Below are 13,793 nucleotides of genomic sequence, written 5' to 3' on the forward strand. Positions count from 1 at the left end.
CTGAGGGTTTCCTCTGGACTTCAGAACCCGTTTTGTCCATTGCCTGTCAGTCCACACCTATCAGAAAATTAACACCCCCAGAGAAGCAGCCCTCAAAGGCTCACGCAACTTAGTACATGAAATTCCAGGCTCCTTGCCCTCTCTGGCAGGATAATCTTAAGCTGGTCCTTTTCTTTTGTTTATTTACACTGCTCCAGAGTTTCCCCAGTGGAATGAAGCTCCAGTCACCCCAGTCATCGCTGGCTTGATAACGCACACTGTCAGCTTTCTACCTCCTCTCGCTCACAATTCTCACTTCCCTGCTGGCGTTTCTTGGGATCATCTCCAATATAAACTACTTATAATCAAATCCTTGTCTCAGTGCCTGTTTGCGGGGAACCCAAACCCAGACAACCAGGAAGCTGTAGTCCCATTGCAACAAGAACAAGGGAAAATAAACATTCGATGAACCATAAACCCAAAAGGAAAAATTATATCTGGAGAACATTACCTAATTCTAGTTTGAACTCAATCACTGAGTCCCTTGGATAAGCTAAGGCTCATTTTTCCCAGTATAACAAGATTACTTTAGATGATGGGCGAGGTTTTCTTCTAGAACTAACACACTTTTATTTAATGATGAAGTTAAAGTGTCTCTTGAAATCATAATATGTGACCCGGGAACAAAAATGTTTTCCAAACAGTTTTGCCGTAAGAAAGGCACCAAAAATCATCGGTCTAGCACAAGTCTCCCAATACCCTCATAATTGGTGTAATGATTCCATTTCCTTCCAACCTTATATTTCAGATAAAGTTTTCAGATGACTCCTTGAGGTGTGCTTATTAAATAATAAGACAGCAAGGGGCTCACCTTGCTACTAATCCTGCATCAGGAAGCCTTGGGAAACCAAGCCAATGAAACGTTTCTTTATCCACTTTTACTCTTCCTACTCTCATCATCCCTTTCAGTGGGATCGTAGTTAATCGATATTACCTCTAAGAAAGGGAACACTTGAAACTTATCCGCCACCACTCAATTGAAACAATCATTTTGTGAGAAAGAGGAGTTGCATGTTAGCACATTAATTATAATGGCAACTGAAAAGAAAACAAGAGTCGGGGGAAGGATGCAAGAGATGACGTTTTTTATTTCAGTCATTTGGTTTCAAAGGTTGGCATTGTTGTCTGATTTATGAATGGCCAGATGTGAAAATTCTAAAATTCTTTAAAAAAAAGAAAATTTTTTAACATCATTATTGGAGTATAATTGCTTTACAATGGTGTGTTAGATTCTGCTTTATAATAAAGTGAATCAGCTATACATATACATATATCCCTATATCTCTTCCCTCTTGCGTCTCCCTCCCTCCATCCCCTCTAGGTGGTCACAAAGCACCGAGCTGATCTCCCTGTGCTATGCGGCTGCTTTCCACTAGCTATCTATTTTACATTTGGTAGTGTATATATGTCCATGCCACTCTCTCGCTTTGTCCCAGCTTACCCTGCCCCCTCCCCGTGTCCTCAAGTCCATTCTCTAGTAGGTCTGCGTCTATTCCCGTCCACCCCGTAGGTTCTTCATGACCTTTTTTTTTTTTTTTAGATTCCATATATATGTGTTAGCATACGGTATTTGTCTCTCTCTTTCTGACTTACTTCACTCTGTATGACAGACTCTAGGTCCATCCACCTCACTACAAATAACTCAATTTTGTTTCTTTTTATGGCTGAGTAATATTCCATTGTATATATGTGCACATCTTCTTTATCCATTCATCTGTCAATGGACACTTAGGCTGCTTCCATGTCCTGGCTATTGTAAATAGAGCTGCAGTGAACATTGTGGTACATGACTCTTTTTGAATTATGGTTTTCTCAGGGTATATGCCCAGTAGTGGGATTGCTGACTTGTATGCTAGTTCTATTTTTAGTTTTTTAAGGAACCTCCATACTGTGCTCCATAATGGCTGTATCAATTTATATTCCTACCAACAGCGCAAGACGGTTCCCTTTTCTCCACACCCTCTCCAGCATTCATTGTTTGTAGATATTTTGATGATGGCCAATCTGACTGGTGTGAGGTGATACCTCATTGTAGTTTTGATTTGCATTTCTCTAATAATGATGCTGAGCATTCTTTCATGTGTTTCTTTTTTTTTTTTAACATCTTTATTGGAGTATAATTGCTTTACAATGGTGTGTTAGTTTCTGTTTTATAACAAAGTGAAACAGTTATACATATGCATATGTTCCCATATCTCTTCCCTTTTGCATCTCCCTCCCTCCCACCCTCCCTATCCCACCCCTCCAGGCGATCACAAAGCACCAAGCTAATCTCCCTGTGCTATGCGGCTGCTTCCCACTAGCTATCTACCTTACGTTTGGTAGCGTATATATGTCCATGCCTCTCTCTCGCTTTGTCACAGCTTACCCTTCCCCCTCCCCATATCCTCAAGTCCATTCTCTAGTATGTCTGTGTCTTTATTCCTGTCTTACCCCTAGGTTCTTCAAGACATTTTTTTCTTCTTAAATTCCATATATATGTGTTAGCATACGGTATTTGTCTCTCTCTTTCTGACTTATTCACTCTGTATGACAGACTCTAGGTCTATCCACCTCATTACAAATAGCTCAATTTCGTTTCTTTTTATGGCTGAGTAATATTCCATTGTATATATGTGCCACATCTTCTTTATCCATTCATTCGATGATGGACACTTAGGTTGTTTCCATGTCCTGGCTATTGTAAATAGAGCTGCAATGAACATTGTGGTACATGACTCTTTTTGAATTATGGTTTTCTCAGGGTATATGTCCAGTAGTGGGATTGCTGGGTCATATGGTAGCTCTATTTTTAGTTTTTTCAGGAACCTCCATACTGTTCTCCACAGTGGCTGTATCAATTTACATTCCCACCAACAGTGCAAGAGGGTTCCCTTTTCTCACACCCTCTCCAGCATTTATTGTTTCTAGATTTTTTGATGATGGCCTTTCTGACTGGTGTGAGATGATATCTCATTGTAGTTTTGACTTGCATTTCTCTAATGATTAGCGATGTTAAGCATTCTTTCATGTGTTTGTTGGCAGTATGTATATCTTCTTTGGAGAAATGTCTATTTAGGTCTTCTGCCCATTTCTGGATAGTTGATTTTTGCAACTATGTTCGTCAGTGATATTGCTCTACAGTTTCTTTCCTTGTGACATCTTTGACTGGTTTTGGTATCAGGGTGATGGTGGTCTCGTAGAATGAGTTTGGGAGTGTTCCTCCCTCTCCTACATTTTGGAAGAGTTTGAGAAGGATAGGTGTTAGCTCTTCTCTAAATGTTTGATAGAATTCGTCTGTGAAGCCATCTGGTCATGGGCTTTTGTTTGTTGGAAGTTTTTAATCACAGTTTCAATTTCAGTGCTTGTGATTGGTCTGTTTATATTTTCTATTTCTTTCTGGTTCAGTCTCGGAAGGCTGTGCTTTTCTAAGAATTTGTCCATTTCTTCCAGGTTGTCTAATTTATTGGCATATAGTTGCTTGTATTAATCTCTCATGATATTTTGTATTTCTGCAGTGTAAGTTGTTACTTCTCCTTTTTCACTTCTACTTCTACTGAGTCTTCTCCCTTTTTTTCTTGATGAGTCTGGCTAATGGTTTACCAATTTTGTTCATCTTCTCAAAGAACCAGCTTTTAGTTTTAGTGATCTTTGCTATGGTTTCCTTCATTTCTTTTTCATTTATTTCTGATCTGATCTTTATGATTTCTTTCCTTCTGCTAACTTTGTGGGGTTTTTTTTTGTTCTTCTTTCTCTAATTGCTTAGGTGTAAGATTAGGTTGTTTATTTGAGATGTTTCTTGTTTCTTAAGGTAGGATTGTGTTGCTATAAATGTCCCTCTTAGAACTGCTATTGCTGCATCCCATAGGTTTTGGGTCATCATGTTTTCATTGTCATTTGTTTCTAGGTATTTTTTGATTTCCTCTTTGATTTCATCAGTGATCTCCTGGTTATTTAGTAGTGTATTGTTTAGCCTCCATGTGTTGGTATTTTTACAGTTTTTTTCTTCCTGTAATTGATATCTAGTCTCATAGCGTTATGGTCAGAAAAGATACTTGATGTGATTTCAATTTTCTTAATTTTACCAAGGCTTGATTTGTGACCCAAGATATGATCTATCCTGGAGAATGTTCCATGAGCACTAGAGAAGAAAGTGTATTCTGTTATTTTTGGATGGAATGTCCTATAAATACCAATTAAGTCCATCTTGTTTAATGTATCATTTAACGCTTGTGTTTCCTTATTTATTTTCATTTTGGATAATCTGTCCATTGGTGAAAGTGGGGTGTTAAAGTCCCCTACTATGAATGTGTTACTGTTGACTTCCCCTTTTATAGCTGTCAGCATTTGCCTTATGTATTGAGGTGATCCTATGTTGGGTGCATAAATATTTACAATTGCTATATCTTCTTCTTGGATTTATCCCTTGATCATTATGTAGTGTCCTTCTTTGTCTCTTGTAACAGTCTCTGTTTTAAAGTCTATTTTGTCTGATATGAGAATTGCTACTCCAGCTTTCTTTTGGTTTCTATTTGCATGGAATATCTTTTTCCATCCCCTCACTTTCAGTCTGTATGTGTCCCTAAGTCTCAAGTGGGTCTCTTGTAGACAGCATATATACGGGTCTTGTTTTTGTATCCATTCAGCCAGTCTATGTCTTTTGGGTGGAGCATTTAATCCATTTACATTTAAGGTAATTATCGATATGTATGTTCGTATTACCATTTTCTTAATTGTTTTGGGTTTGTTTTTGTAGGTCTTTTCCTTCTCTTGTGTTTCCTGCCTAGAGAAGTTCCTTTAGCATTTGTTGTAAAGCTGGTTTAGTGGTGCTGAATTCTCTTAGCTTTTGCTTGTCTGCAAAGGTTTTAATTTCTCCATCAAATCTGAATGAGATCCTTGCTGGGTAGAGTAATCTTGGTTGTAGGTTTTTCCCTTTAATCACTTTAAATATGTCCTGTCACTCCCTTCTGGCTTGCAGAGATTCTGCTGAAAGATCAGCTGTTAACCTTATGGGGATTCCCTTGTGTGTCATTTGTTGTTTTTCCCTTGCTGCTTTTAATATGTTTTCTTTGTATTTAATTTTTGATAGCTTGATTAATATGTGTCTTGGTGTGTTTCTCCTTGGATTTATCCTGTATGGGGCTCTCTGTGCTTCCTGGAGTTGATTAATTATTTCCATTTCCATATTAGGGAAGTATTCAACTATAATCTCTTCAAATATTTTCTCAGTCCCTTTCTTTTTCTCTTCCTCTTCTGGGACCCCAATAATTCAAATGATGGTGCATTTAATGTTGTCCCAGAGGTCTCTGAGACTGTCCTCAGTTCTTTTCATTCTTTTTTCGTTATTCTGCTCTGCAGTAGTTATTTCCACTATTTAATCTTCCAGGTCACTTACCCATTCTTCTGCCTCAGTTATTCAGCTACTGATTCCTTCTAGAGAATTTTTCATTTCATATGGTGTTGTTCATCATTGTTTGTTTGCTCCTTAGTTCTTCTATGTCCTTGTTAAACGTTTCTTGTATTTTCTCCATTGTAATTCCAAGAGTTTGGATCATATTTACTATCATTATTCTGAAATCTTTTTCAGGTAGAAAGCCTATTTTCTCTTCATTTGTTTGGTCTGTTGGGTTTTTACCTTGCTCCTTCATGTGATGTGTGTTTCTCTTTCTTCTCATTTTGCTTAACTTACTGTGTTTGGGGTCTCCTTTTTGCAGGCTGCAGATTCATAGTTCTTGTTGTTTTTGGTGTCTGCCAGCAGTAGCTAAGGTTGGTTCAGTGGGTTGTGTAGGCTTCCTGGTGGATGGGACTAGTGCCTGTGTTCTGGTGGATGAGGCTGGATCTTGTCTTTCTGGTGGGCAGGCCCGTGTCCAGTGGTGTGTTTTTGGGTGTCTGTGACCTTATTATGATTTTAGGCAGCCTCTCTGCTAATGGTTGGGGTTGTGTTCCTGTCTTGCTAGTTGTTTGGCATAGGGTGTCCAGCACTGTAGCCTGCTGGTTGTTGAGTAGAGCTGGGTCTTGGCGTTGAGATGGAGATCTCTGGGAGATTTTCGCCGTCTGATATTACGTGGAGCTGGGAGGTCTCTGGAGGACCAATGTCCTGAACTCGGCTCTCCCACCCCAGAGGCACAGGCCTGATGCCCGGCCAGAGCACCAAGACCCTGTCATCCACACGGCTCAGAATAAAATGGAGAAAAAATAAAGAAAGAAAGAAAAAAAGTAAAATAAAGTCGTTAAACTGAAAAATAAAAAATGATTATTAAAAATAAAAATTATTTAAAAATTAACAAAAAGAAAGAAGAGAGCAACCAAACCAAAAAACAAATCCACCAATGATAACAAGTGCTAAAAACTATACTAAAAATAAAAAAAAAAACAAAAAAAAACCAGATAGAACCCTAAGACTAATGGTAAAAACAATGCTATACAGACAAAGTCACACACGGAAGCATCCACATACAGACTCACAAAAAGGGGAAAAGGAAAAAACTATATATATATCGTTGCTCCCAAAGTCCACTGCCTCCATTTGGGATGATTCGTTGTCCATTCAGCTATTACACTCATGCAAGGTACATGAAATTGATTGTGGAGATTTAATCTGCTGCTCCTGAGGCTGCTGGGAGAGATTTCCCTTTCTCTTCTTTGTTTGCACAGCTCCTGGGGTTTAGCTTTGGATTTGGCCCCGCCTCTGTGTGTAGGTAACCTGAGGGTATCTGTTCTTCGCTCAGACAGGATGAGGTTAAAGGAGCAGCTGATTAGGGGGCTCTGGCTCACTCCGGCTGGGGGGAGGAAGGGGTGCGGAATGCGGGGCAAGCCTGTGGTGGCAGAGCCCAGCATGATGTTGTAACAGCCTGAGGCGCCATGTGTTCTCCCAGGGATGTTGTCCCTCAGTCATGGGACCCTGGCAGTGGCAGGCAGCACAGGCTCCCAGGAGGGGAGGTGTGGATAGTGCCCTGTGCTCGCACACAGGCTTCTTGTTGGCTGCAGCTGCAGCCTTAGCATTTCATGCCCGGCTCTGGGGTCCGCGCTGATAGCCATGGCTCGCGCCCATCTCTGGAGCTCGTTTAGGCGGTGCTCTGAATCCCCTCTCCTCGCGAACCCCAAAACAACGGTCTCTTGCCTCTTAGGCAGCTCCAGACTTTCTCCCGGCTAGCTGTGGCACACTAGCCCCTTCAGGCTGTGTCCACGCAGCCAACCCCAGTCCTCTCCCTGGGATCCGACCGAAGCCCCAGCCTCAGCTCCCAGCCCCCCGCCCGTCCCGGCGGGTGAGCAGACAAGCCTCTTGGGCTGGTTAGTGCTGGCCGGCACCGATCCTCTGTGCAGGAATCTCTCCACTTTGCCCTCCGCACCCCTGTTGCTGCGCTCTCCTCTGTGGCTCCGAAGCTTCCCCCCTGCACACCCCCAGTCTCTGCCAGTGAAGGGGCTTGTAGTGTGTGGAAACCTTTTCTCCTTCACAGCTCCCTCCCAGAAGTGCAGGTCCCTTCCCTATTCTTTTGTCCCTTTTTTTTTTTTTTTGCCCTACCCACGTACGTGGAGAGTTCCTTGCCTTTTGGGTGGTCTGAGGTCTTATGCTAGTGTTCATTTGGTGTTCTGTAGGAGTTGTTCCACATGTAGATGTATTTCTGATGTATATGGTATCTCCACGGCTCACTCCTCCGCCATTTTGAAGCTCTACCTCATGCTATCCACACGGAAAATGTTCCAGTGGATTAAAGTCTGAGCCCCCACTTCCAGCTGGAGCCGGTTGTGGTGCTTTTCCCACAGCTGAGTCGGTGAAGCAAAACTGGTCAAGAGGCACTGCTCTCACTCCCACTTTTCCTAAAATTCTTAATGAAATGCATCTTTTCTGTTCTTTCTACCTTGGCATTTTTGCAGAGAAATTCTCCAAGGTACCTCAAATGTGTCACTTTCAAACCGCACCTCTGGCTTTCCCTTCCTCTCTCACTCTCCTTCTCCCTCCTCTCTCTCCTCTCTCTCTGCAAAAACTGGTTTTCCTAAGGTATTTCCTATCCCAGCAAGGAGCACTAGCATGCATGTAATCTCTCATGTCAGAAATAGGATAACTCACCTCCTCAACTGAAAATGCAATCTATTCTTAGATTTTTGTTACCATTAGCTCTTAAATATCTAACACCCTTATGCACTTTCTCCACTCCCACTGCGACCAACCTTGCTTGCCAGGGCTTCCATCACCTTTTACATGAATGATTACAAGCACCCCTTACCTGGCTGCAGTGTGGAAAGACACTGGAAGAAGGCCAGATTCCATTTTCTCTAATTTCCCTAGAATCAAATTTTGTTACTTAACCTACAAGTTAAAATATTTTAATGACTTCCTAGTGATCTTAGGATAAAAGTCTTGGTACTTAAAATGACCCGCAAATCCAAGGATGGCTAATTCCCGCCTAACTCTCCAGCCTCGTGCTCCAGCTGTAGTGAAATTTTTTCAGTTCTCATCCAGGGCCGTACACCCTTCTTCCTTGGGGCTTTTGGACAGCCTTTTCTTCTAGTTGCAATGTCCATCCTCCCTTCCCCAGTTTCACCTTGTTCCAGCTAATTCCTATTCATCATTTATTTCTCTCATTTCAAGACTTTGCATGTCAGAAAGTCCTTCCCAAATCATCTCTCTAATGTCACATTACTTGGATAAATGCACAGAAGGAAAGGGTTCTATGAGAGTACAAGAAAGTTGGCAAATAATGATTGTCTCCTTGATTCATTGATGGTGGCTGCCTACAGTGCTGCTGAGAGGTTTCTGGGGCCAAGCACAGCTTTAGTAGGAACAGGTAGAGTCAGTGATCACTGATGTCCCACCAGCCACAGGAAGGAAGAGTGTATATTTTGCAGCAAGTGTACTGTATATCTGCCTTCCCCACCTCAGGCTCTAGAGATTTAGTTTCTTTTATACAAGTGGGACTATTGATAGGACAATATCTGAGGTGCATTTCAATCATTCTCTTGAGTTTTCTTAATGGGAGGTACCATGCAATAGAGAAATAGGCACAAATCTTGCGGCCAGACTTGCTGGTTCTAATTCTCAGCTCCATTGTTTACTTTATGCTTAATATTCAGAAATGTTCTTAAATTCTTTGAAATCTGTAAAGTGAGGATACATTTAGTACCAAAGTGATAGGAGAGTTTTTCATATATATGAATTACCATACCTTGCACATAATAAGCAGTCAGTGATTGCTATCAATTTTTCAAATCACTGAAAATTAGAATATAGATTCAAAGGGAAACATCATACTTAGATGCTCACCAGCATGGGGAATTCACTTACTCTGGGCAAATTTTGGAGGATTGTCATTCACGTCAGTGAGGGTCACTGTAAGCGTTGTGGTTCCAGATAGGCCACCCGAGTGTCCACCCATATCTTTGGCTTGGATAACAACCAGGTACTCCTCCTTGGCTTCTCTGTCCATATTGGGAAGGGCAGTTTTTATAATTGCTGAGGGGAAAAAAAATGGGAGAATGACTTTTAGCCGGACAGCTCATTCAAAAATCAATGTGTGAATCACACACACACACACACACACACACACACACACACACACATACACACACACGTGCATACATCAGGACCCCACTCAGATAATTTTCTCTTTTCTCTTGACATTTAGCTGGTGTGCATCTCTGATGCCAACACTGAGAAAGACTGTAGTCATAGACAGTAGTGGATAACTTGCAAAAATACATTTTATAATTTATAAAAAAAAGAACTTGCGAATATATACATTAGAAAGTAAGCTGAATGGCATACTCTTGCCTACCAAATTAAAGTATAAATCATAACATAGCTTCATCTACTCTGGAAAATCCTGGAAGTGAAAGAATCGTATAATTTATCACAGACTCCAATTCCCCTACAAGAGAAGTAAATACACAAATAGCTAGAAGGCTCTGAGGTCAGAGATAAATCATTCTGAGGCTCACAAATACATCAGAGAGATGAAAGAAATAAATGCATCCTTAGAATCAACTCAGACAAATAAAATGCCAATCAGAGTTAATATAGGCAAGTGTCTAAATCTTAAGGCATTGTTCAACTACATTTATATTTTAATTGTTTAGTTACATCATGACTATAGTAAAAGTAATAAATATTTTAGAGAAATGGGAAGATATAGAAAAGAGAAAAGGGAGTAAACATAAAATCATATAAAATAACATAGTATCAGTGCTAAAATGTTAGTATTTTTTCTGACATATTTTCAGGGTTTCATCTTCTGCTTCTCTGTGTGTCACTAGTAATTTAATATTCTTATTAAAGATTCAAAATCTTCTTAGATATTCCTGATATTTTGAAAAATCTTTATTTAGCCCTCTCCCTACCCTCATACCTCTTTTCATAGATACTGCTAATATTTTGATGTGTATATTTTCACATGTATATGCATACAAATGTGCAAATGTGCACATGAACATTTAACCACAAATGTGATCACAGTATAGTCATTGTTCTGAGACTTTCTTTTTTCACACAGTGGATATCTTTGAGATCTTGTCAATGGTTAGAGGTCCAACTCATTACTTCTTATAGCTGTATAATTTTTCATTGAATTAATGTACTATGAGTAACTTGGGCATTCCCATATTAACCGATATTGCTATCCTTCCCATTTCAAATAACCATCCAGATATCTTATTATGATGATACTATATTTTTCTGTGCCCTGCAGTTTTACTTAACTCTATGCCATAAGATGCCCACCCCATATTACTAAAAGCCCAAAATAGAAGTGTTTGTCACTAGTCCAGAATATCCCTCTTGAATGAATGTGTTACCTCTCTGGACCAAGTGAAGGAAAAGTCTCTGCATTAAAGACAATTTGCTCCTTACTTCTAACCTCAGGGACATCATAAATGTTCAATTCAAATTGAAGATGAGTGAATCACTTGGTCATGTCTGAAGTTGTAATCCTGTGTTTTTGGACTCATATGCTCTAATTATATCATCTGTCTGTAAAAGGTTTGCAAGGATTTCAAGTCCCTGAATCATTCAAGTATCAGCCGAGGCACAAGAGTGCCCAGGGAAATCTAATCCACCCAGTCAGTGAGCAGGCTCTGGGAAAAGCTGTGAGTTCTTATGCACTTTCTTCAACCTTGAAGCCACCTTTATATCAGAGCTTCCCATTCAGGGAGTACTCAACTGGATAACCCTGCCTATTTGGAAGTATGGATAGTAACATACTGATATCTTTCAATACAGTGATTTCTTTCAGGATTTGACCATATTGTAATATAAGTCAATAGGTCATACGTATATGGTTATAAACAAAAAACTGAAAGAAGAGAAAAACAGAAATATAGCCATCATTCTGATTCGGATCACTGTGAGGCATTGCTGAGAGGAAAATAAACATCTAGGCAAAAGACAGTAAAAACAACAATAAGAAAACCTCATTATCAGCATGACAAGATGCCAACACGGTTACTCCGCTATGGATGTATATTTTCATGACTCAGAATCTTCAGTATGGGCCCAATTCCAGTAAGAAGGATTAGAAAACAGTTTTACCCCCATGCTAGTAACATGAGTAACTTGTAGTTTGTAAAGTTTAGGTACCACCAGAATTTAAGGTCATCATGAATTAAAGCCATCCACTGGACTTTGGAATTTGATGTAGAGCTTCTAATAATCAGAGAAAAGCAATATAATTCCTCAAGGGAGGCAGCAACTGTTTTCAAAGAAGTTGATGGATTAAGGTCTACACATTAATCCTCTTAGGTTACTTCAGTGGAAGAATTTTTACAGCTTCCTCAGAGTCAGAGAAGACTGGTATGTATTATTCTCATCATTTTTTTTAATACATCATGAGAGGGTAAATTAAAAAAAAAAACTGTGATGTCTCTCAGACACATGGAATTAAAATAGTTTTGAAGCTCGTTTGAAAATAGCATACTTGGGTCAGTGTCTGTGAGTTGTATCAGAATATGAGTGAAGCATCATGACAGCAGGCCTTGCTTTAATGGGACAAGAAGAGCTCCCTGGGTTTCCATCTATTACAGAAATGTTGATGTCCTCCACTATCAAAGTATACAGCTTCCTACTACCTACGATGCCCATCTGTTGACAAGTTAGAGTCCCCTTATAAATGCTCCCACCTATTGAAGTCAAGCAAGTTTGGTTTCTCATATTATCCTCACACTTACAAGCTTTGTGATCATGAACACATTATTAAACCCACCAGGGCTCACCTCCCCTGTTAAATGGAGATAATAATCAGCCTCTTATCAAGGGGATTCTAAGACGATGTGAGATAAATCATGCAAAGTTCTTGTCACACAGTAGTTACCCAACCGTACTGTCTCCCCTCCCCTTCTGGCTTCCCAAACAGAATTTAATGCTTATCTGGATACTGGTTCGAGTGCTGAACACTTGCCAGCTGCTCTTCCACATCCACTCTCCAGCATTCTGCACCTACTTTTGGTGTGGGAGAGTGGCCTCTATGGATGGACTTACTTGCTGGCTTTGCGTTAGACTCCACCAATGCACACCACCCCGGGAGATAGGGAGGCTGGAGCAGGGTGAGGTTCCAGACCACCCAATACCTCAGTCACATGCTTGGCCATCTACGGTTTCTATCTTGGGATAACACTAGAGCAAAACTCTAGTGTCTGTTAGCGCCTCCTTCCCTGGCTCCTTCAGGTCTAGGAATGATATTAGCACTTCTGCTGCTGGCCTTGTGGGGCTTCCCTATTCCTTAATGGGCTCTCTTAACCTGGCCATACTTTTCTCAGTACTTCCCTCATTAAACTCTCCTGAATCACCCCACTCCTGCCAGGACCCTAAAAGATATGGTTCGGATACTGGTTCTTTAGCCACGTGTCAAACATGTTTCCACCATGTCATTCTTACATCAATGTCATCGCGTATAGCTGTCTAAAGGACTGCTCCTTGAGATGGCCAGACAGGTATTTGGTTCCTTATCTGTAACATGAGAATAATACGTATACAGTGAAGTGAGTTGCTCACGATGACCCATCTGGGAAGCTGCACACCTGGGAGGTTTCACACCTTCTTCTTTTATTGTACAACATTGAGAGTAGGTTTCCTGATATTTTAAGGTTAAGTGGGGAGTGTCTCCCATGTCCTTAGGGTGTGCCACACACGAAACTGGCTTCAGTACAAACTGTAATGAACAGCTTTTGCTTTGCCTGAGCCCATTGCCTTACAACTAGCAGCAACTCATTAAAAAATCCAAGACATAGTTTCTGGAACATTTTTCCTGCTACCTTGTGCCCATAAAAGCAGGATAAGAAAAACCACAAGTGCCTTTGGTCCTTCTATTTTTCTCCTTGTGTTGGGGCATATCTATACATGTTACTTAACTTTTTAAATTCCTATACAAAAGGCAGATCATTTCACATGCATAGATACGGCAAGATGTTAATAAACTCCTAAAACAGAAGCTTAAAAACTGCCTTAAACGTTCTTTCTACTTCTTCTACCCTGAATTATTTGCTTTGGCCCACATATTCTCCCAAGTATTAGTAGCTTTAAGCTATTTCTTTTGTGGACAAGAGAAGGACTTCTATGTTTTAATAATTGTTTGGTATTAAATATCACCAAATACAGAAGAGAAAATATAGTAATAAGTGATTTTCCCTCTCTGATTTGAGAAGTCACAGCTTTTGAACCATGAAGACTAAAATGTGACTATAATCCTCAATTAAATGGCACTTTTGTCCATTTTCACCTGTGATTTTAAGAAGACAGAGAAAAGATCCTTATACCCTTTTTGCCAAAATAAACTAATTTAAAACAACTT

The 13,793-nt window shown here is 40.2% G+C and overlaps 1 protein-coding gene across 1 annotated transcript in view; it reads right to left on the reverse strand.

Moving 5' to 3' along the window:
- Positions 1–13,793, reverse strand: part of CDH8 (cadherin 8) — a 379,689-nt gene that overhangs the window by 161,000 nt on the left and 204,896 nt on the right. The window contains exon 5 of the mRNA XM_060000736.1: positions 9,302–9,469. Coding sequence (XP_059856719.1) covers positions 9,302–9,469 — 168 coding nt within the window. The remainder of the gene's footprint in view (positions 1–9,301; positions 9,470–13,793) is intronic.

The sequence above is a fragment of the Delphinus delphis genome, chromosome 20, assembly GCF_949987515.2.
Source record: "Delphinus delphis chromosome 20, mDelDel1.2, whole genome shotgun sequence".
Taxonomy (NCBI): Eukaryota; Metazoa; Chordata; class Mammalia; order Artiodactyla; family Delphinidae; genus Delphinus; species Delphinus delphis.